The sequence below is a fragment of the Meriones unguiculatus genome, chromosome 19 (assembly GCF_030254825.1).
Source record: "Meriones unguiculatus strain TT.TT164.6M chromosome 19, Bangor_MerUng_6.1, whole genome shotgun sequence".
Classification (NCBI taxonomy): domain Eukaryota; kingdom Metazoa; phylum Chordata; class Mammalia; order Rodentia; family Muridae; genus Meriones; species Meriones unguiculatus.
Window position 1 is genome coordinate 68,339,796 of NC_083366.1, and position 22,886 is coordinate 68,362,681.

The following is a 22,886-nucleotide window of genomic DNA, read 5'->3' on the forward strand; positions in this document are numbered from 1 at the left end:
GAAATGTAGTCTTCTTACTAGAGCCTTCACATTGATTTAATACAACTCCCAGAATGCAGCGGACAGCAGCGCCTACGTAGTACGCTCAGCAGACTATGTCCCGCCCTCGTGGTGACTTCACCGGGAGGCGGGATTCGGCGTCCGGATTTTTTTGTCCTACCTCTTCCTGTCGTTGTGGGTATGGCGGCTCCGCGTCCTGTTAGTCCAGAGGCGCCTTTCAATCCGTCCCAGGCCCCAGTCATCGAGGGCTTCAGCCCCACGGTCTATAGCAACCCAGAGGGCTTCAAGGAGAAGTTTATTCGGAAGACCCGTGAGAATCCAATGGTCCCCATAGGTAAGTGTGTGCTGTAGGAACGGGTTTCGTGGGGGAATGAAATAGGGGGAAGACCAGGTTCGTCTTGAAAAGGGGAGCGGACCCGAGATGTAACGGAAGGACGGTGCGTGAAGCGGACTCTAGAACGACCCTCTCCCCGCTCCTGTTGTGGTCTCCAAGTCGTGGCTGTGGGAGAGCGGGGTGGGCTACGTCCTCAAGGGACCGCAGGGCCCGACCTGCTGCCTCCTGTCCCCTCCCCAGGCTGCCTGGGCACGGCGGCTGCCCTCTGCTATGGCCTGTACTGCTTCCACCGCGGCCAGAGCCACCGCTCGCAACTAATGATGCGCACCCGGATCGCTGCCCAGGGTTTCACGGTCGTAGCCATCTTGGTGGGGTTAGCGGCATCTGCTATGAAGTCTCGACCCTGAGTGTATGGACGGGACTTCAAAGCTCCACGGAAATCATTCGAAAACCCAGGAGCAACAAACAGCCCTGTCAGACTTGCTCGCCCCTTTTCTGACAGGGCCTTACGATCATTTGGGCGAGGAAGTGGCCGATTTTGTGACTGATTTCCGTACTGCCGCCCCCAAAATCCCAGGTTCGCTTCAGTTGGGTTGCATATTTCTATTTGTCATGTGTCCCCTTAATTACTTAATAAAACATTAATACACTCGTATGTGATGAATTCCTTCTTAATCTCATTCCTGTGATCAAAACCACTATTTTTGGTCTATGTTTTTAGGAAAGTAAGGATTGGCCTTTAGAAATCAGGATTAGCCTGATAGTGCATTTTTATAACCTCAACTATTCTGAAGGTTGAGGAAGAAGAATCTTGCCTGTGAGTGATTTCAAGAATTCAAGGTCAGCCTGTAGCTTAGTGAAAGTAAGTTAGAGTAACTTATTGAGGCCCTATATAAAATTTTTAAATGGTCTGGGGATACAGCTCAGTGGTACAAAATGCAGTCTTTATGAGGCCTCTAGATTCATTGTGAGAGAGGAACATAGAGCCTGGTACCATCTAAACTTTCCTGGTAACAGTCATATCACTGGGGGCACCAGTTAAAAGAGATTCCCAGATGCTGTCCTTGGGATTCTATTCAGTGGGCCAAAACTGGAGCTGTTTGATGGGGTGGGAATGGGGGCTTTGTCGGCACTTCTCTATGGCTTTAAGTGAGGCCTGTCAGTCCTGCTGGAGTCAGGATGGTCAAACCAACACCGCCACCATTTGTCTACTTTACTCCAGTTCTACTTCCTCTGGGCCCTCAGGTTCTGCTGATCCACACCATTCCAGCTTTTGACACTAAAGTCTCAAAGGCATTTGGTCTGTGGGCAGCTCTGTGTTGACTTGAGGAACTGGTCTCCTCCCATGAGTGACTCCGCCCCTCTGAATGCCTACTTCAAGCTGGGAGAAGGGAAGAAAGGAAAGATACTTAGCGCCGGAATCCAACATGCTCTTAACTGTTAGGCTTATGCCATCGTCAAACACTGCATTGTGAAGCCCACAGGACACAAGGACGGGCATAAAGAGCTGAAGATGGTGCCACTTTTAAAGGCAGCGTCCACAGTTCATGTTAGTGTTACGATACCCACACCCTAACATACATTTGACAGTCCAATTCCAACTCTCAATTCTTTAGGCCTTACTTGGCAATAGCGATTTAATAACCATAAATATTTAAAATACAATCTTTAAGGTGGGCTTTAATCCAGTGAGACTGGTATCCATATTTTTTTTTAAATGGACACACAAGACATATATGGAAGGAAGATGAGGACAGCTATGTGAGGCAAAACTGAAGGGATGTGTCTGTAAGCCAAGGAAGGCCTGAGCTACCGAAGCTAGAAAAGAGGCACAGGTCCTGCCTTTGCATCTCCAGGGGCTGTGGCTTAGTGGTTCCCCTGATACGGAATGATAGCCTCCAGAACTGTGAGACAAATTTCTGATGCTCCAAGTAATTTCTGATACTTCTTATTGGTAGTCTCAGGAAAGTAATAATACTGTTGGCAGTTACTCAAATCTTTTTAAACACAGTATAGATCATAATGGTTTAAGTGGCCTGTTTTACAACCTCTGTTACAGGGAAGGAAGGTGTGGTTACTGTTGTGTATCCTGAGACCACGGAGGGAATGGCCGAAGAGGGAGGGACATCTACAGTGCAGCAGCAGGCTGCCACGTCATAGAGGGCCCTATCACTCCCAAGGAAGAAGGGCTGGCAGTTGATGCATTTACCAGCCTCATCCTCAGGCTTAGACACCACCTTAGAGGACGCTGGCCTCACCTCTTTTCTACACTGCAAGAAGATTCTGTTTGGGGAGCCATAGTTTTCTTGGTTGTATATGAGGAGAGCAGAGTGCCTATCCTCAGGCTTGTTAAAGAATCACAAAGAACCAACATTGTAAAAGTGTCCTGCTAGAGCTTGTGTTTCCTCTTGGGGGGGGAGGGGGAGCAGCAGACACAGACAGTTCTGTGAGAGCTTGTCTTTCTTCTTGGGGGCAGACAGCAGACATAGACAGGTTAGGTTCCTGCTTCCAGCGGGAAGCTCCTGAGTGTCCAAGAGTACATCCTCATCTTTTAGGACATGAAGCTGGGACAGTTCTAAGCACAAACCGAGCCCTGACACAAGTTGCAGCTTCCAGAGAAATGAGGATAATAATAAATAAGTGTAAAAAGAGTTAACATATCCTTTAAGCCAAGAAAAATACATCAGGAGGGACAGTCACACTGGAGTGGACTGAGAGGGGCTGGAACATGGGGCCAGCAGGGAGTAAGGGGTGAAAGGGGTAGGGTCCCACTTCCCAGCTCCCAGAGACACAGAGGAGCAGAACAGGCTGTGCGTGGCAGCTGCCAGAGGAAGTTCCACTCGGCTTGAAGCAGCTGCTCCTCTGCCCCAGCAAGGCCCATGCTTTGGCCATTCTTACAGCAGACACCTAGCGGGACAATGGTGTCTGCTTCAGGGACATGAGCACCGAGCGCAGGCGGGACACATCTTTGCACTGTTTGCTGCTCTTGGGGTTGAAGTCACACAGCTGGGCTACCTTCTCCCACTCTGTGCCTGGGGTCTCCTCCTTGGATTCTTTCACAAAAGCCTCCTCAGATGCCCTGAAGGTGGAGAGAGGACACAGGTTTTCATGGTTGTCTTCTCCTGAGTCACTAGGGTTGTGCTCGCATCAGTCTCTGGTGTGCAGCCTACTCTGGGACATTAGCCAGACATCTCCCATCCCTGTGCCCTGTGACTTCAGTCATCAGGAACACTCTAGACATCAGAAACCTAGGCCTAGCCGGGCGTGGTAGCACACCTTTGTTTACTTGGGAGACAGAGACCCGAAGATCTGAGTTCAAGGACAGCCAGGGCTACACAGAGAAACCCTGTCTTTAAAAAGAGAAAAGAAACCTATGCCTAAGTGTGGCTTAAGTCGTCTGGACGCAGGCCTTGGAAATTACTGGCACCTCTGACTGAGAGGTCATCATCTCATGGCCTATTGCTTTTTGTTTGAGCCTGTGGTCCACCATGTAGCCCAAGCTGGTCTTGAACTCTTGAGCTCAAGTGATTTTGCCTCAGCCTCTCAGTTCTGAGATTACAAGTGTGTACCAGTGCACCTGGCCAGCTTATTGCTTGTCATTTAGCTCCTAGAGTAGGCTTTACCTCCTCAGAAAGGCCTTCCTAGCCCAGTCACTCTCTCCTGCTTTTTCTTTTTTTGTTGTTGGTGGTGGTGGTGGTTGGTTTGCTTGCTTTCTTGCCTGCTTGCTTAAATGGGGTCTCATACAGACCAGGCTAGTTGCATAGCTTAGGTTGACCTTAATCTTGCAAAGATTACGAGTGTTGTAACTACAGGTACCATCACACCTGGCCCACTCAGTATCTTTCCATCAGGAGTTTCTACCCTGGGGTTCCTGATACAGAAGAACCTCCAGCTTTATTTGTTTATTTTCCCACTTTCTTTCTTCCTTTTTTCATTACTAGGGATTGGACCTCGCCTCAACCATGATGGGTAAGTCCACCACTGAGCTATATCTCCACCTCAGCCACACATTTTTAACACATCCAACACCTTGACCAAGAAAGGACGCTGACCACCACCTACCGACTCTAATGGATGGCGAACTCTCCATGCCTCAAGCTATCTCACCACAGAAACTTTCTGAGCCCAGTACAGTTCTGTCTGGATGGAGCCACAGCTTGGGCAAGGCTCTATGGGAAGTTTTGCTTCAGTTGGAATTATGTTACGATAAAAGCTGGGGTGTTTCTTCCTCAGGAGCCTGCTTATTTTGATGGTACTGGATGTTGAGTTTCTGTCAGTAGAGTTCTTGTATGCCAGGCAAGAATTCTACCACACTTCAGAATTTCTGGTTGACAGTCTTGGAAGTCACTGATTTAGAGTATTCAGTCATGAATGAGACATCCTCAGCACACACCAGGGTTCAATGACCATAGAGGAAAGGGGGCAGAAAGGTTTTGTAGAGCCAGAGGTCAGGAGTAACGGAGAGCTCTCTGGGTGACCCCACTGTGCTGTGTGCCAGAAGAACTGGCCCGGCTCGGTGTCGGGACCCTCCATCGTGATCTTGCCTTTCTGCTCTGTGTTCGGTTAACATGTGAGATGAGGAGCATGGGTTCTCTTCTGAGTGTCCAATGTGGTGACAGGTCTGTGCTGTGTGGGGTTAGACAGTGAGTGTAGGTGAAAGGCTTTATCCTTGAAGCTGCTGTCAGGGTCAAGAGGTTCCCCCTCTGTCTTTAGTGCTGATCTGTGGGCCATGCCCAGCAGCAGGCCATCCCCATGGAGCTTATAGAAACAGCCTAAGCCTCACCTCAGTTCTAAAGAACCAGAATCTGCTTTGCTCAAGCTCCCTTGGCAATGCGTAGGCAGGTGAAAGGCTGGGAAGTCTTGATTCTAACTCTTTCTCCTTCAGAGCCTTCTTGGGTTCTCTGGACTTTTTCCTTAGGCCCAATAGGAGCATTGAACCCAGTAGTATTCTACAGCACCACACCTGCCAGATAACCCTTTCCCTGTTAGAAACCTCCATGGCTGCCAACTGCATTGAGGATCAAATCTAAGCTCCTTAGCCTGGAATAATAGAGATTCCAGCTCCCAAGCTTCAGCTCCCTTCTGTCCCCGAAAGCCCGGCCTCTCAGTCCTCTCGAGGCCGCTGTCTGAGCTGCTTCTCCACCTAAAATGTCCTCGTTAACCCTTGCAACCCAGCGAATTCATTTCTAAATCTTAAGGTGCAGCTGAGGGTCATGAGCCCCTGAAGCGTGCACTGGGTCCCCAGCAGAGCTCAAATTCCAACCCATGAGCAACTTGGGGTCAGGGGAGTGCTGCTGTGTGTCTCTTCTCTCTGTTTGACCAGTGACTAGCATAGGATAAGTATCAGCAGGTACAGGCCAGATGGGAGGAGGAGGGGTGGGCGGCAGGAGGGAAAGCTGTACCTGCTGCCATGTTGTGTAAGGGGAGGCAAGTGCAGATGGTGGTAGAGGCCTGTGGTTCAGAAGACCCTCCATCTTCTGAATGGGAAGACCCTCCATCTTCCAGCGGGAGCAGTAAGGCAGTGTGTGAAGGGAGTAAACAATTCTCAGAAATCACTGTCTTCACTGTCGCTTCCCCGATACTACTGTCCAGAGAGCACTACCTATCACCTGGGGCTGCTTGCCCCTCTACTGCTAGAGCGGGCACAGTCCAGTCACACTGCAAACCCAGATGCACGGGAGGAGAGCTGCCGGGGAGGGCAGGGGATCGTGGCCAAGTGCATGCGCTCAGAGGTGGGGCAAGGGCAGGCATAAAGACATCTGTCATTGTTTATGCCTTCCGAACTCTATGCTGGGTGTTTGTCCAGAAAAGGTCTCCGCATCTCACCTACCCATCCCCAAGGGGCTGCTTGTCCTCTGCCCCTCCCATGTGAGGCTGGCCAGTGCGTTCCTTCCTCCACCCCCACTTGGGAACTCTAATGGGCAGAGCTCCCTCCAGTTTGCTGGAAGGACAGAGATGGAAGGATGGAAGGCAAGGGCTGGTGCCTGCAGCAGTCCTGGAGGTCGCCTCCTGCTCTGGCCATTGCTCTGAGCCCAGCCACATTCATTTATACCACATAGACAAGAGACTCTGAAATGCTGGGCCGCCCTCCACAGCTGCCCCTGCAGAGAGCAAAGGAGACACGTACACATAGCCAATGATATCAGCATCTGGCTGCTGGTAGAACGCTTTGTCAGCAATCCTTGAGGAAAAAGTTAGGAGAAGGAGTTAGGTGGGGGAACACAGACAGCAAGACAGGCAGGCACAGGGTTAAAGAGAAAGAGAAACAGCATGTTAGTACCTCCGATAGGAGACATGTTATAGGAAGTACAATTCAAAGCTAACAGTTACCCACAGAGACCTAGGAGTCCTGTACCTTTGATGGCTCCCTACTGTTCACTGAGGTCTCTTTCCAAGGCCCTCCTGGTGACACTCCCACATACCATCTGCTTTCCAAAACAGTTACCTCTATACTTTGAGTCCCTATAGACCAACACACCGCATCCTCTCTTTCTTGCCATGATGCTCCCAGGTCTAGAATTCTCCCTTTTATCAAAAGCCCTTCTTCTCTGATGAACCATGGACATCCCTCAAAAACAAGCTTTAGACCAGTGGTTGTCAACCTTCCTAATGCAGTGACCCTTTAATACAGTGCCCATGTTGTGGAGACTCCCAACCATAAAGTTATTTTGTTACTACTTCATAACTAAAACTTTGCTCCTTGTAAGACTTGTAATGTAAATATCTGATATGCAGGAGGTCTGATATGCTACCCATGTGGGTCATGAGCACAGGTTGAGAGCCGCTGCTCTAGACAGTGATTCTTCTCCAGCACCAGCATGCTAATTGCTCCTTTGCTTCTACGGTCTTCATGCACAGGGCCCCACTGGATCCAAGTGTGGTTCTCTCCCCTGAACTCTGAGGACACAGAAGGGTCCTCATGTGATGGCTCAGTGCACAGCGTGGGATGCAGCAGTTTGACTGTCTTTCCCTTTGGGGAGGATCTTGTATCTTGAAGGGCATCCAAAGTAGGAGAACATCCATTTCCACAAACATGTTCTCCAGCTTACTCCATGCCCCTAACCTGCTTGGCTTTGCAGGGTCAGCTGCTTCCACCGCAGTCTCTGTGGTTAGCATAAAACTGGCCTCCACAGCAGCCCAGCAAATGGCACCTTCACCCTGGCTGGGTCCCAGGGGAGCCTCCCTTCTCCTGGCCTGGCTTGAGCACATGGTCCAAGCTCATGCTCATGCTCAACACAGTAGGAGCCACTAGATACTTGCTATTTCCACTCGGCTTGCCAAGAAAGTAGGGCAGAAGCCTAAAGCTGCTGTTCCCACACAGGCTATATGTCCAGTAGTAGAGTCAGAGCAGAAAGAAACAGAGCTGAGTGGCAAGGAGAAGGAGTGCTGATTGACATCATTTTATGCCCCAGTGCCACTGTCCTGGCCTTTTCATTCGTATAGGCCACTAATGTCCTTTCATCTCTTAAGTCACACTGGGTTGAAGTACTGTCATTTCTATAAGAAATGACCACAAATACTCAGGCTGGCTCTTCACTCCCCCCAAGACCTGTGCCCTCTCTGAGTTGCCCACAGAGGGCTCAAGGCCTTGGCACCCATTCTGTTTCCTGTCAGTCATGGAGAGGAGTAAGAGTTGGTAAGTGGGCTGGGCGTGCTGTGAGGAACCCCAGGTCTCCACAGCTCTTCTCTCCTATGTCCTTCATACATCGCCCATCTCAAGACAGTCTTCCCCACAACTGCCCCTTTCACTGCCCCATGGCTCCCCTCGTGTCCTCCTTTGTGCCCATGGTTTCCCTCAGCCTCCTCAGCACCCCTCAGTCCCAGGGCTTCACCCACCTGTTGTTGATCTTGTTCTTCTCAACCTGTTCACTTTGGCGCTGGTTCCACTCTTCTAGATCTTTCTTAGCCTTCTCCCGCCATTCCTGTTCGGTCACCTTAGAGGCAGCATCTGTGAGCCCAGCAGGACAATGAACACAGCCACCCTGGCTGCCCCATCCAGGCTGCCAGCAGCCCAGGATCCACCCTCAGCCGAGTGGGCCTGCCCAGGCTCCAAGGCTGCCTCACTCTGTCCTACCCAGCATGTCCCAGAGGCCATCCCCGCTGGAATCGTCCCTCCCCCAGGGATGCCCTCACCCAGCTCCTGCAGCCTTTTCTTCTGCTCCTCTCTCCACTTGCGGATGCTCTCAGGCTCCTGGGTCAACCTGTCTGCCTGGGCAATTGCAGCATAGCCATCGGCAGGCCCGTTAGCCTCCTACAACATAAGCACAGTGTCCTGGCCTGACACACCCGCCCTGCTGTTTGGACTGCTCTTACTGGTACTAAGACAGGCCTCAGACCAGGACCCACAGGCAGCAGCAGGCAACCTCAGCCCACACCACCACCAAGCCCTTATGACCACGCCATCTTTATCCTATGTATTGCTCTCTGCCAGCAGCCCAGCTCCCCACGTGGCCTCGGGCAGGCCACTCAACTTCTCAGTGCCCGATCACTGTACACTCCCAAAGGGTCTGAGTGTTAAAAGAATACAATGAGTTTTAAACCTAAGGTTAGGGGAGCTGGAGTGATGGCTCAGTGGTTAACAGCATCAGCTGCTCTTCCAGAGGGCCCAGGTTCAATCCCCAGCACCCACAGGGCAGCTCACAACTGTCTGTAACAGTTCCAGCGGATCCTACACCCTCATACAGACTATGCAGGCAGTCAAATACCAATGTACATTAAATAAATAATAAATTACTCCATGGGCAAGAACACTCGCATGGTTCAGTTCAGTTCCCAGCACCATCACAGGGCTCACAGCTGTCTGTAGCACCAGTTCCAGGGATCACACACCTTCTGGCCTCTACAGGCATTTGCATGCAGGTGATGCATCCAACATACATGCAAGCAAAACACTCAAGCACATAAACTAAACCTTTAAAAAGTGTTAATGTCATCTGCCTTTCACACGATGGGGAGCCCCTTGTGCTGCCATCATTAACATCTATCTCTGCTATAACTGTTACGCGATAGGACTTACACAGTCTGCTATGACCTCATTACTAATACGTTCATTTGTCCATCAGAGTATCATCTGTGTGATAGCAGGGCCGGTCTGTTGTGGTCCATTGCTTGTGTACAGAAGCCACCACAGTGCACATAGGAGACGAGGGAACATGCAGTCCAGACACAGGCAGACAACTATGGCTAAAGCGTGGCCATAGCTGGGTGGTCACCTGAAGCTGCACACTTTCAATCCCAGCGCTCGGAAGGCAGGGGCGGATCTCTGTGTGTTCCAGGCCAGCCTGGTCTACATAGTGAGATCCAGGACAGCCAAGGCTACACAGAGAAACCATGTCTTGAAAAAAACAAAACAAACTAAAACTTTGCTATATGACAATGAAGGAGGAGACACATGGAGAGGTGGCTTGGCCGTTAAGAGCCTGACTGCTCCTCCAGAGGACACAGGTTTGGTTCCCAGCACCCTCGTGGCAGCTCACAATGATCCGTCGATCCAGCTCAGAGGATCTGGAGTATGGGCTGTAGGCACACACTTTGCTGCACAGACACGCACACAGGCTATGGTGGTTTGAAGAGAATGGCCCCCATATTCTCATACACTAAATGCTTGGCCCCCAGTTGGTGGAACTGTTTGGGAAGAATTAGGTGTGGCCTTGGAGGAGGAGGTGTGTCACTGGGGGCTGGCTTGGATGTTTTAGAAGCCCACCTTACTGCTAGTTAGCTCTGTCTTTCTCGTGCTAGTGGCTCAAGATGTAAGCTCTCTGCTACTGCTCCAGCACCACGCCTGCCTGCCTGCTGCCTGCTATGATGGTTATGGACACTGACCCTCCAAAACTGTGAGCCCCAAAAAAGCGCTTTCCTCTCTGGGTTACTTTGGTCATGGTGTCTTATCACAGCAACAGAAAAGTAAGAAAACAAGGGCAAAATATTCCTATACATAAAATAAAATAACAAATCTTTGTTGTGGCAAACTTGTACCCTAAATCCACACAGTCCCCTTGCTGACACTACAATTGTACACACCAGTGTCTACAGCTGGCTGAGCTCCTCGCTGAAAATGGGACTCATAGTAAGACAGACTCTCAGACCTGATGCTGCCGTGTGATGCAATGGAATTTGTCAGGTATTTGTTTCTTTGTGTAGAGACAGGGCCTCACATAGCCCAAGATGGCTGAGAAGTTGCTCTATATCTGGAAATAACCTTGAACTTCTGATTATCCCACTTCCACGTCCAGAGCACAGGAATCAGGTGTGTGCCACTAAGCCAGGTTTATGAGCGTTGTATTCCATTGCATTGATGAAACCCAAATGGTGTGTGTTCAGCAAGCCCTCTTCCATCCTAAACCCTTTGTAAGACAGAAGAGTGCCCCAGAATGATGGCTCAGTGGGTGCTATTAGGACTGTTATTCTTTTTCTTTAATTACATTTATTTATTTGTAGGCTGGAGAGATGGCTCAGAGGTTAAGAGCACTGGATGCTCTTCCACAGTTCCTGAGTTCAATTCCCAGCAACCACATGGTGGCTCACAGCCATCTATAGAGATCTTGTGCTCCCTTCTGGCACGAAGGTATACAAGCAAGCAGAGTACTATGTAAATAATAAATAAATAAATCTTTAAAAAATATTTACTTGTATCTGCAGAGAGGACCTGAGTGCAGAGGTCAGAGGACAGCTTGAGGGAATGGTTCTTCTCTACTTCTGAGATGGGTTCTGAGATTGGTCATGGCCTGGGGCTTGGCAACAAGTGCCTTTACTGCTTTGCCATCTTGCCAGCCCATTACTGTCATTTTTCATTTCCATTGTACAGAAGAAACATTAAGGCCAGGAGAGGTGGACAGAGGTGGTTAGTGTGGTTCAGCTCTGGTAACAAGAGTTGCTAGAGCTTGGGACAGAAATGTTGGAGTTTGTGCACTTGGGTCAGTGTGGATGGGACACCTCTGGTCTGAGAGAGCCTTTCTGAAGGTGAAAGTGTGGGCTCTGCCACCATGCCTGGCTGGTGCTTGGCCCTCTACTTTGCTGTGGGCACTGACCCAACTCCTCCCCTCAGCCGCTGAAATCTCTACCATGTGCATGTCCACCTTGGGACCCACCTCTTCCCAGCACATTCCAGGCCCTTACACTCCAGGCTTCTCCATCCCGGTGCTCCCACCACGGCCTTCTCTAGCTCTGCTGTCTACCCAAAGCTCCCTAACTCCCCCGGTCTCCAATCCCTGTGCTCCTGCGAGCATTTGCCCAACTGTCAGTATTGCTGTTGTTTAATGTCTTCCCACAGAACAGTGCCTATATCCCTAGCCAGTCTCAATTTTGTTAAGGGGCAATGCTCATCTTCTCTGTATCCTTCCAATTTTAGTATATGTACTGCCGAAGTGAGCAGTCTTTGTATTTTTAAAATATATTTATTATTTTATGTGTGTATGCACACACCATGGTGTAAGTATGGAGGTCAGAGGACAACTTGCAAGAATCAGTTCTTCTACCATGTAGGTCCCAGGGATAAACTTAGCATCAGGACCGAGGACTAGTGCCTTCAGATGAACCATATTGCTGCTACTGCCTTTCTTTCTTCCTTCCTCCTTTCCTTCCTTCCTTCTTTCCTTTCTGTTTTGAGACAGGGTCAGGTTAAGTTATCCAATCTGGCCTTGAATTTTTTTAAGGATTTTCTTTTTTTATTATCTATCTTTATTGTATGTGCACTGGTGTTTTGCCTGCATGTATGTCTGTGTGACGATGTCAAATCTTGGAGTTACAGACAGTTGTAAACTGTCATGTGCTGCTGAGAATTGAACCCCAGCCATCTGGAAAAGCAGTCAGTGCTCTTAATCACTGCACTATCTCCCCAGCCCTGGCTTTGAATTTTGGGTCCTCCCACCTCAGCCTCCGAGGAGCTAGGATTAAAGGCATTGCCACCGCCCTGGACTGCAGTGCTTATCTGAGCCATTTCCTTCTGAATCTGCTCATCCTTGAGGCCACTGAGCCTGCACTATGAAGTTATTTCCACAGCAGTAGCCTCTTCCCTGGACAAATGCAGAGTTTTGTTTCTGTCCTTTTTCCTAAATAGTATCATATATAGGATATGATGTGTGTAGGCTACATGTAAATACTATGCCATTCCCCTCACTCACCAGCCGGGGATTGAACCCAGGGCCTTGGAAGTGTTCCATAACCCCGATACTTTACCATTTTATTAAATAACTTGAATTCTTGGATCTTTACATTTTGGGGTTCTAGAATCAATCCCCTTTAGATTTCAGGGCACAGCAGATTTTATTGTCCTCACAGCACTTGTTGTTGTCTGGAATGGCTTGCTTGTTTTCCCACTCCCCCTTAGCCTTCTGGCCAGCAACTGACTGCCTCCACACAGCATCCAGAGCAGGAAGGCCTAGATGGGGAGGGTTATTGAGGCTCAGGACATAACTCAATGATAGAGTATGTCCTGAACAGTCATGAGACTGTGGGTTCAAGTATAATCTCCAGCACAACCCAGCAGACAGGAGAAGATGAAATTCGTATGTGTCTAGGTGCTTATGGACAGGGATGGACAAGACAGCCTGTCTTCTGGTCGCTTTAGACAGGAAGTCCCTCACAGCTGATGGGTGGGGTGTACTGTAGTCCAGGCCAGGTAAGAGGCCAGACAAAAAACGGCATGGCCATTCTTGCCTGAGGGCAGACAACAGGAAGGACAGAGGAAAGGCATCGTAGGCAAAAATCCAGCATGCTGGAGGGCCAAGCAGGGCAGATGCCTCTAGGAAACTCTTAAGTACATGGGTGCTGACATGCCGGAGAAAGTGGCCTAAAGAAATGCTGGAGAAGCTCCTCTGGGCAGGCTCCCTAACCCAGCTAGGTTCCAGAGCACTTGTGACTAAATGGGTGTCTTTGATCTTTATAATTCCACTGGGAAGGTTGTTTTGTTGTTGGTTTGTCTTTTGTGTGTGTTTGTGGGGTTTTTTTGGGGGGGCAGGGGGACAGGGTTTCTTTGTGTAGCCTTGGTTGTTCTGAACTCACTCTGTAGATCAGGCTAGCCTCAAACCAACAGAGATCCACCTGCCTCTGCCTCCCTGAGTGCTGGAATTAAAGGCGTGCACCACTATCCCTGGCTTTGGAAGGTGTTTACTGCCCTTGTTTTATAGATAAGGGGAATCTCATGCCAAAGTACCATGGTCACCCCTGGCAAGCAAGTGACAGAGCCAGGTTCGACGTGAATAAGTGGGTGTGTACATCCTTGCTATAAAATAGCTAACAGGAACATGCTGCTTCTGTGTGGTGTGGTTCTTGTACTGCCCTTGTCTCCTCCATTGTTCTGTGCCCAGTCACCCCAGTGCTGAATCCAGGGCCTTAGCATGCTAGACAAGGCCTACCACCCAGCCACACTCCCAGGCCACACCCTGGCTGTGCTAAGTGACCTCAAGATGAGAGGTTTTGTCCCTTCAGTGTCTCTGCCTGCCGCCATAACACACATACACCATGGTACGCGCGCGCGCGCGCACACACACACACAGGCACATGCGCATACACACACATACACACACACATACATGCACACCTGTTTCCTGCCTCCAGTCTACTCCTTAGCTCACTGAGTAGACAAGTCAGTAATTTACAAGAAGCTGTCGTGGTTACAGTGTGCTTTTCCCAACAACTCTGTGGGAATAGTGGGGCAAAGCCTTGAATCCCCATTTTACAAATGAGAAACCAGGCTCAGAAAGGTTAAGTTACTAATCCAAGATCATCATCTGGGAAAAGCCAGAAAATGAAGTCTAGGCTTCCACTGCTGCCTGTGGTCTGGGTTTGAAGCCTGGGCAGCCCTTGGAGCGGTTTTACACCCCAGAAATAGACGTGGCCTGTCTCAGGCCCAGGCTGGGAGCCCCTGCTACACTACCGGAGAGGCTGCTGATGCACCATGTTTGAGAGTTCTATGTGACTCCCCTTTAGGCAGTGCTATCAGCCCTGGGTCTGTGGCCTCCGGGGCTTTCCTAGCACATCCAGCAGTACAGCAGACTCCATAGGGACTCTGGATGAGCCCTGAGCCAAGGTCTTACCTTCATTCCCTCAGCCAGAACTGGCCGTGCCTCCCTAGGCAGCCGGGAAACCCACTGTGTTACTCCCCCGTTGGGCTTCCAGACTTTACCTCCTGAAGTCACTCAAGCTGTGCAACTAGAACAGCTGTTCAATCGCCTTGAGCAAATGAGGATAATAAAAGAAACTGCGTAATGGGGTGTTGGGAGGGTTAAGTAGGTTAATCCCTATAAAGAACTCAGGCTGTTAAGTTTTTTGTTTCTTTGTTTAAAGGCCTCAAAATGTGCCCCATGCTAGCCTTGAACTTATGTCCCTCATGTCTGGGCATCACCCTAAATCCAAGCTCCTGGGCTATAGTGACTTCTTTCCAGGTTTCTGAGCTCCATAAGTCACAAACTCTGGGGACAAACACTGCACTGGCTTTGCCTCACACCCACCACCGCAGCACTGGCCCTGCCCACAAAGAATGGGTGTTGAGAAGTGAACAAATGGCTGATTATAAAGGCAGGCGAGGGCCCAGGAAAGGCGCTGGACATTGTAGCAGAGAGGCCTAGCTTAGAGTGCTTATCCTGCCAGGCGCTGGGTGATAACTGTTGAGAAAAATCCCTTCCCTGGGCAACTCTGATTTCAGACCTGTGAAGTGAGGGTGACAGTGTCCCACTCAAGGTTCCTAGTAAGGCTCACATAAAGTAATGGCCATGGACGTCACCCCACGGTCCATGCATATGAAAAAGACTGCCACAGCAGTCGCCATGCGGTTAGCCCACTCATTCCCAGTCTGTGTGAGCACAGCAGGGGTGCTGGCAGGCAGGCCCCAAGAAATACCTCACTGGCTTTTCTCCCAGTTGCTTTGGGTTTATTTTCCTGCCTGAGCCAGTAAGCATCAGAGGCCACACTGAGGCTCACCCATGTCCATCTGAGCCTCCTAGGTAGGAAATGCGGTCACTTCCACGAGGTTTAGCAGCCCAGGGTGTCAGTGGCCATACTAGTATCTGAAGAAGCACTCTGAACTCCTCCAAAGCTCCACTGAGGAAAGGGCCAGTTATAGCCAGGAGCAGAAAGCAAGCCACCGACAGGCCAGCTGATTGCCATCCAGCCTTCCTGGCCCCCCTCTCTGAGGAGGCTTCTCTGTTGGATTCCAGTTTGAAAGCCTCTGGGCTTTGATGCCAGCCAAGTGCATGATAAACCCCACAGCCGGATGACGAGGCTCTCAGGATTGAACAGCTCAAGCTAAGCTGGGCTGAGCTGTTGAGTCCTCTAAGTAGCTCATAGGAGGGGAGAACAGCAGCAAGAAGGGGGGGGGATGAGTCCTACAGGGGGTTTTCATCCCTGTCCCTCTCCATCCTCCATGGCGCCAAAGTAGCTGGCATGGTGCTGGCAGGCTTACCCTCAGGCTGTGTTGGGGGTCACCTGTGTGGTAGTCTACGAAAGACTGAGGCACAAGGCTCTCCCTGGGATGTGCCGAGTTTGCACAGATCAAGGCTTTTGCCCCTGAACCACATACTGCTATGCTCCTCCTACAAATAGTAGGATCCATCAGCAGACCAAAGACCAGTTCAGAGAGTATACCATGCAGGCTGGAAGGAGCTTTGCTGCTAAATCAAAGGCACTGTCTCTTCTGTGAGCCTCCCTTGCCCGGGGGGTGAGGGGTTCTAGGGCAGCACCAGAGTGCTGTGACTCACAGAGCTCCATGCCTCAGGGCGCTGTGATAGCGAGAGGAAGAATACTGCTGAGACTGCACACCCTCAGGTGGACTGGGATGCTGGAGAGGGCAAGAGAGCCACGGCACTCAGGTGAGGAAAACGCAAGCCCGCTGGCGTCACTCTGCGGACTTGTGTGGGCTCTTCAGCACCTGCGACTCTCAGCTTCTCAGCTGAAGAGAGGCGCTGCCCAGCTCTCGGCTTCTCAGCTGAGGAGAAGATGCTGCCCAGCTCTCAGCTTCTCAGCTGAGGAGAGGCGCTGCCCAGAATGTTCACTTCACAACAAAGACCTTTGGGGCCACTAAAGTCCTTGTGAATGTGCCTAGAGCCCAGAAATGGCCTGTCAGAAGTTCTAACAGGACAAAAATAACCCTTACTCCTTAGCTCTGCAGCACTCAATTGGGCATGATGCCGAGGGGTTCCCAGGGAGAGACCATTCTAGCTCACTGTCTGTCGAGTAGTTTTCCAGAAATGGGGCTAGGCCAGTTTTCCTGTGTTACGGCGAACCCCTCCCAGTTACATAAGAAAGTATTGTTTATTCTCCCAGAATCCAAGAGGCCAACTCCTCCGCAGGGTGGGGCTCAGGAGATCCGGAAGCTGCAGGCCCTGACATAGTGGAGGCCAAGCCCCACCTAAACGGCAGGGTTCTGGGGGATGCCACTGGTTCCCACATTCTATCAGTCTGTGTGCTGTGTTCTGTTCCATTTTCTGTGGTACTAGAGATTTAACTCAGAGCTTCTCCACTGAGCCCTATCCCAGACTATCCTTAAGTAGAACACCCTCCACCTACCCATCCATCCCTACCAGTCAGTCCCTTGGTGGAAACAGGAAGCCCGGGCCTCTCACGCTCAGGGCCATCCATTATTAACAAATGCAATGCCTTCTCCAAACATTTTTTGTGCAAACGCTTAAAATGTAAAAAGTAATGGCACATCACTCATTCTGCAAGTCACTTTAATAAGGACATGCATTAGGGACAGGGGGTTCTGATAGCCCTTTGTAACTCTCTACCGAGGCCCTGAGTCTGGACATTTACGTTACTTCTAGTTTGCCTGCTGTTACAAATCATTCTGCTGAGAATCTGGGTATCTTTTCCCAGTTGTTTGCTCTGGGGAAATCCCACACTTAATCTCCTGATCAAAGAGTGAAAGCACTCACGGGTGTGGGACGTGGTCAGCCCAGTCACCCCCACCCAAGGCGCCTGCTCAGGCAGAGCTCCAATGTCCTTCATCCCATGCCACTCCTTCCTAAAGCTAGATACCCGTGAGGACAATCTGAACAACTCCTCAGTCACTGTCTCCCCAACATGACAAGAAAACAGCCCTAAATGACCCTAAATGACACAAGTGACTGAGCCTGAGGCAGCCAGCCCCCCCTCTGCTTACCTGAAACACATCTCCATTGACTGTAGTCCCCATGTCCTCAGAACCAGCTGGAAAGAGCAAGCAGACAGCATCATTCATGGTCCAGCTTACAAGCACAAAATAGTCCTCCTTTAGCTCTGGAGCCAACCTGTGCATCCCCCTCAGATATAATGGCTATATAAACAGCTGAGGCTCGGGCCCAGAGTGTTCCCGTGTGTACCCACTGTCAAGGCTAGTATTTACCACACCCCTATGAAGAAGCTGTCAGTGGCCCAGTTCACAGAGCCTCAAGTAGAGGCTCAGAAAGGCTACTGTAGTTGCTCTAGATCACCTGGCACTGCACTGTTCCTTACCCACCTGAAGTTACCTGTGGAGCTGGGACCTGGTAAGCAGACATGGCTACTGCAGGCTTAGGGAGAGGCCGGCAGGGATGAGGAAGAGAGGGGGCTGTGTCTCTGCATGTCCTGCTGGAACCCTGGGCAACTGCTCTGCCTGGGAGAGCAGGCCTCACAGCTCCCCCTGGGCAACACTTGGCCTATTTTTCCGCTCTGTGCCCATCCCAAGGTTTCCCTTTGCCTTCACTGTGACTCCTCCCAATCCCTTGGTCCAACATCCAGTTAGTCACAGATTACCTGTAGCTTCGGCTGTAGCCCTGCCCCTCACTATGCCTCCTACTCACTCCGATACCCAGCCCAGCCTGGACCCTTGGCATCTCATACCTGCACCACCACTTTGGCTGGTCTGTCCTCCTACATCTGGCAAACATCTGGAAGAGTGGCTGGCTGTCTTCTTCAGAGCCAAGCCCATGCATGGGACCTGGGCCTTTCTACAAGTTCAGTCACTAGATGCTGAATAAACAAATGAACTCTTTTTTTTTTTTTTTTTTTTTTTTTAATGGTGTGCAAGTGTACTATGGGAACCTTAGCCTGCTTCCTCTGCTTCCTTAGGCACTAAAAGAAGGCCTTATCTCTGGGGTACGCCATAATACTACACAGGTGTCCCACTCTAACTTGGCATGCCTGGGAACATGTACTCTTTACCAGGCTCTGAATGCATTTTTTTTTTTCCAGCTAAGGGCTCTTGCATAGAATGGGTAGACAGAGACAGTTGGCCAAATGAGAGTTGGATTGCTCTTTGGGGCTCATTGCAGTTGGCAAGGCCTTTCTGAAGCTGCCATGCCTCCTAGCTGTGAGCCACAGTAGGCCTAATGCGGTCACCACAGGACAGTTAGTCCTGGGTGGGACAACCGTGAGGGGCAACCGTGATTCTGGCTTAGCCCGGAAGGATTGAAGGGGGATTCTTAACCCCTGTCAGTCAGCTGCCGTAGACATCAATGATAACTTACTTACGGTCAAGCAGGGGTTAATCCTGATCCACTGCAATAGCTCTCACCTCGACCATCTGAGGTGTGGGGGGCAGGGAGCTGCTCTCTAAATGAGGGTGATGCCAAAAGGGTAATGAGTGGTAGCCTCTTCCTCAGCCTTACCTCGCCAGGGTCCATTCCTCATGCTGTGTGCCTGTAGGAACAGCCTTTTGGAAAAGTCCATCTACCTCTCTTCAACCTGATCTGCCCCCAGCAGACCCCTCTCTGACAAGGCCACTGAGTTTCCTGGTGCCCACCTTGGCCTCCAGAAAGACGGGAGTATCGTTAGCCTCTCTGGGACTGGACACACCCACCTACGGAATTACCAGTCTGAATTACCTGACTATTGCACATTCATGATCCCGTGTGCACAACAGGGCCCACAGAACGAAGAGAGCAAATACAAGTCCTAAGGTGTGTGGCCTCCTTGGATGCCTGGCCCATTTGGGAATAAGGGCAAAGGATCCAGAACATTCCTGTGAGCTTACTGAGGCCAGCAGGGGCAACAGGATTACACAGAGCTGGCCCATACGTCACAGTCAGGCCAAGAGCCCGGAGAACTGGGTGTGAAAGTGTAGACCATTTGGGCATTGCCCAAGGCTGATGAATGGAAACAAAGTGTCCATGGCTCAGGCTGGCTGCAGATCTGCCTGGAAAGAAGGCTCAGCCGGGCTCAGGCTCCGGCCTACACAAGACACGGCTTTGCCAGGGCCTCCAGAGAGTCAGCAGGGTCAGCAGGAGCGAATTCAGCACAGGTGCTGCTGTCAGAATCCCTCATTGTCTGAGGGGAGGTGACTCAGAGGTGTGCATTGCTGGCTGCTGCTGGAACCAGCTTCTCTCCAGCTCCCAGAAGGCCCAAGCCCTTTCCCCCAGACCACCCAGGCTCCTGCCACTCCCTGAAATCCAAAGGAGGATGCCTAGCACTGTCTAGGCCTAGGAGAGTCAGGTCCGTTCTATTCACACCTGAACACCCATTGATCCCCCTCCTGAAGTACCTCCTTGTTCCCCAAACTGCCCAAACTGCCTCTCAGGAGGGCAGCTGGACACCTGCAGCATCAAATGTAGGAGTCTGGAAGACACTCAGAGGGCTGTGTGCCTGGCAGCTCCCCTAAGGGCTATCACCATATTTGTCCTCCCATACCCAGAGCCAGGCAGTGCTGTACCCATCCAGACTGTCAGCCCCCAGGACAAACAGCTTGCTAAGTCCCAGGCCCTCGGCTTGAGCTGCACCTGTCTTCCTTGTGAGTGTCTAACAACTTGGGACCTCCTGCTGAGGGACAAGCTGTTCTCAGGGGAACTGTGCACCCATGAGTTCCACACAGGCACCCGGGCAGGTTCCTGGGACAAGGAAGGGCCCGTGCTGAGGGACAGAGGGCACTATTTCAGACCTGTGTGGCTGGCTTGGTAGGCCTGTGCTTCGCTTTGCCACGTCCAGCCGCCTCCTAGGGAGGCCTGCACAGTTGGTCTTTAGGAAAACATAGAGTATGGAGCGAGGAGGCCTGAAACCAAGCCTCAGGTCTATCACTCATGGCTGTGTGGCCCTAGGCAGGATACTCAAACTCCAATTTCTTCTCTGGAATTATTTCTATTTTATTTACTTGTGCATGTGTGTGCCTGCATGATGCCCACATGTGTGTGTGAGGTCAGAGGACAGTTTGTGGGAGTGGGTTCTCTCTACCACACGGGTTCCAGGAGTCAGGCTCAAGTGCCATCGTGATAACCCCGCAGACTCCAGGTTCTCATATGTTACAAAAGGCTCATGACATTAGTCATGGCAGAGTTGAGTGAACCCTTCGGCCACAGATGTGGCTTCTTCGTTCTGTGTCCCCAGCAGGGATGGCAGCATAGCAGAATGCCAAATTCAAGAACTATGACTGTTACAGAACTTTGTGAACAGGTACACATAAGACTTATTTGCAATAGACCTATTAGACCTCTCTAAAATTGCAACAAAAATAAGAAACAAGGCCTATTAGGAGTGTAACCAGGAAGGTCCACGTTTTACTTAAATATATTTATAAGAAATTGTTCCTTGGATCAGAAGTATCAATGATAAACATTGCAGGCAACAGGCCCTAAGCCCTCATGTCTGAAGCTATCCACAGAGGTCCTGGCCTACGTTGGTAGATCCACTAAACAGACAGTTACAAACAGGGAGGGCAGGACTCCTGGCCCTTTATGCCGCTGCCCAGACTTAACAGTCAGGCAAATGTGGTCTGGACAGGAAGGACGCGGAATCGGACAGAAGGGGTTTAATTCCTGACCGCCGCTTCCTAGCTGTTTTAATAGTGTACCTTTTGAGGCTTCCTGTAGCCAGTTCTGAAATGCGTTCAGTAATGTGTGCGAAATTATTAAGTGTAATTAACATGTCTCCACCGCTGCAGAACGGCAGGTGGTCCCCGAGGAAGAGCTGCGGGTTCTTGGAGGCCCCTGCTTCCCTGCAGGGGAATGAACGCTAAGCCCTGGGTGGGGACTGTGTTTGTTCCACACCGGAACCACTTGGCTAGGACCCTGGGACTCGAGAACGACTCTCAGAACCGAGCAGGGGAGGGTTCCAGGCCAGACACTGGAGGAGCTGGCCTGCGGATGAAATGTCATGACTAAACTCCAGTCCCCGGAGTCAGTGGATCCAGTCTCAGCACAGACTCCCGGCTCACTTCCCGGCTCCTCCCTCTTTTCCCAGGCCCCACGGACACACGCAGCCTGTCCCCCGCCCCCCCGGGCTACCCCTGGTCAGCCCAGATGGCCGGGCGCGGACCCCCGCCGGCAGCCAGGCCGGGTGTGCGCGAGGCTGGGCCTCCCGCCCCCGGCAGCGGCCGCGGCCCCGGGCTCCAGGCCGCCGCGCTGACTCACCCCCGCTCGCGAGCCCCGGCTGCGCGGAGGCCACCTGGCTGGCGGCAGGTGCCCCGAAGCCGGGGTCGTTCTCGATGCCGGCGATCTCGCTCTCCTGCTGGGCCAGGAAGGCGGCGGCCGGGTCCTCCTCGGCGGCCTCGGGGGCCCCGCTCTCCGACGACGAGAAGAAGCCGAAGTCCTCAGCCATCTTCCCCGCGTGCTGCTGTCACCTCCCCGCCCGCGCCCGCGGCCCGCACTTCCCGTCACCCGCCCGGCTCGCCTGTCACCGCGGCGGCGGCGGCGGGAGGAGCCGCGGCGGGAATGTGGTGACGTCACGGCCGGGGCGGAGCCCGCGGGGCGCGGCGGTGGCCCCGCCCTCGGTTCGAGCCCGGCCTCCCACCTCCCGGCAGCCCGCTCCGGAGCTCGCGGGCTGAGAGTTCGTTCGCAGAAACTTTCTCCCGGAGCCTATTTTGTGAGCTGCGTGACGCGGCCGTCCTCTTCCTGCAGGAGCGGAGGGGACTGAAGCCGGGAAAGGCTTGCACGCCCCGGTGCGTGCAGCAGAGGCCCGTTCACCCCGCCGCCTTACCTGTCTGACGATCCCCTGAAACCAGCCTCGGCTCCTCTTTCTCTGTGTCTGCTGACATCGACGTTCATGGAGTCGATTGTTTTGCACCTCGACTTGAGATCTTACGTTTCTTTAGTTATTCAGATTAAGTGACGCCAAGTTCTCAGTGCAGAATCTGTCCCGTTAGGTTCACATTTCTCAGTTAAGGGGGAGCCGGCTTTCTCCGCAGTAAAACTGCCTTTTTCTTTGGTAGTCAATATTTGTATATTGAAACTGTATAAGACAGCTTTGGCCACTAAGCCAGGCAACAGGCTAGGATGGACAAAGGACCGCCATCTACTCTGCCCCTGACTGATGTAAGAGCACCACCACCACCATGGTGTCCCTGCCTATTGCCAGGGTTGGCTTCCTTTGTGTTTTGTTTTGTTTGAGGCAGGGTCTTGCTATATGGCCCTGACTGGCTTTGAGCCTGCTATGTACACCAGGCTAGCCTCAAACTCACAGAGATCCACCTGCTTCTGCTTCATGAATGCTTTCTTAAAACTTATTTTTTAAGTGATGCGCTTGTTTTATATGTGTCTGTGTATGGGCGTGTGCAGGTGTGCGCAGGAGCCTACAGAGGCCAGAGCTGTAAGATCCAGATGCGTCAGCTTTCCTGCTGGAGCAGCCTGCGCTCCCATCCCCAGTGGGAACACCTTGCCTGGCAGGTTGATGGCAT

At 51.5% G+C, this 22,886-nt stretch overlaps 2 protein-coding genes and 1 non-coding gene across 4 annotated transcripts; 1 reads left to right on the forward strand and 2 right to left on the reverse strand.

Annotated features, from left to right (window-relative positions):
* Positions 1-132: 132 nt before the first annotated feature.
* Positions 133-998, forward strand: Higd2a (HIG1 hypoxia inducible domain family member 2A). The gene is made up of 2 exons (XM_021646440.2): positions 133-334; positions 575-998. The coding sequence occupies exons 1-2, from the start codon at positions 181-183 to the stop codon at positions 739-741; spliced, it is 321 nt and encodes a 106-aa protein (XP_021502115.1). The 5' UTR covers positions 133-180; the 3' UTR covers positions 742-998.
* A 1,973-nt stretch (positions 999-2,971) lies between these two features.
* Cltb (clathrin light chain B) lies at positions 2,972-21,915 on the reverse strand. 2 transcript variants are annotated; one of them, XM_021646432.2, is made up of 6 exons: positions 21,625-21,914; positions 17,430-17,476; positions 8,468-8,585; positions 8,171-8,282; positions 6,462-6,515; positions 2,972-3,413 (listed from the first exon to the last, which is right to left on the reverse strand). In XM_021646432.2, exons 1-6 carry the CDS (start codon positions 21,809-21,811, stop codon positions 3,242-3,244), a joined length of 690 nt encoding a protein of 229 aa, XP_021502107.2. In that variant the 5' UTR covers positions 21,812-21,914; the 3' UTR covers positions 2,972-3,241. The 2 variants fall into 2 exon arrangements, with proteins under 2 accessions (XP_021502107.2, XP_021502108.2); XM_021646433.2 differs by lacking the exon at positions 6,462-6,515 and having other exon boundaries at positions 21,625-21,915.
* Positions 11,601-11,703, reverse strand: LOC132649403 (U6 spliceosomal RNA). Its single transcript, XR_009587839.1, has one exon. It is a non-coding gene; the product is annotated as a U6 spliceosomal RNA (small nuclear RNA).
* Positions 21,916-22,886: the final 971 nt, after the last annotated feature.

Coding starts and splice junctions, on each gene's coding strand:
- Higd2a (XM_021646440.2), top strand. CDS start 181: ATGGCGGCTCCGCGTCCTGTTAGTCCAGAGGCGCCTTTCAATCCGTCC. Junction 335..574: donor GAATCCAATGGTCCCCATAG/GTAAGTGTGTGC, acceptor TCCCCTCCCCAG/GCTGCCTGGGCACGGCGGCT.
- Cltb (XM_021646432.2), bottom strand. CDS start 21,811: ATGGCTGAGGACTTCGGCTTCTTCTCGTCGTCGGAGAGCGGGGCCCCC. Junction 8,586..17,429: donor TCAATGGAGATGTGTTTCAG/GTAAGCAGAGGG, acceptor CTTATGTTGTAG/GAGGCTAACGGGCCTGCCGA. Junction 8,283..8,467: donor GAAAAGGCTGCAGGAGCTGG/GTGAGGGCATCC, acceptor CTGGGCTCACAG/ATGCTGCCTCTAAGGTGACC.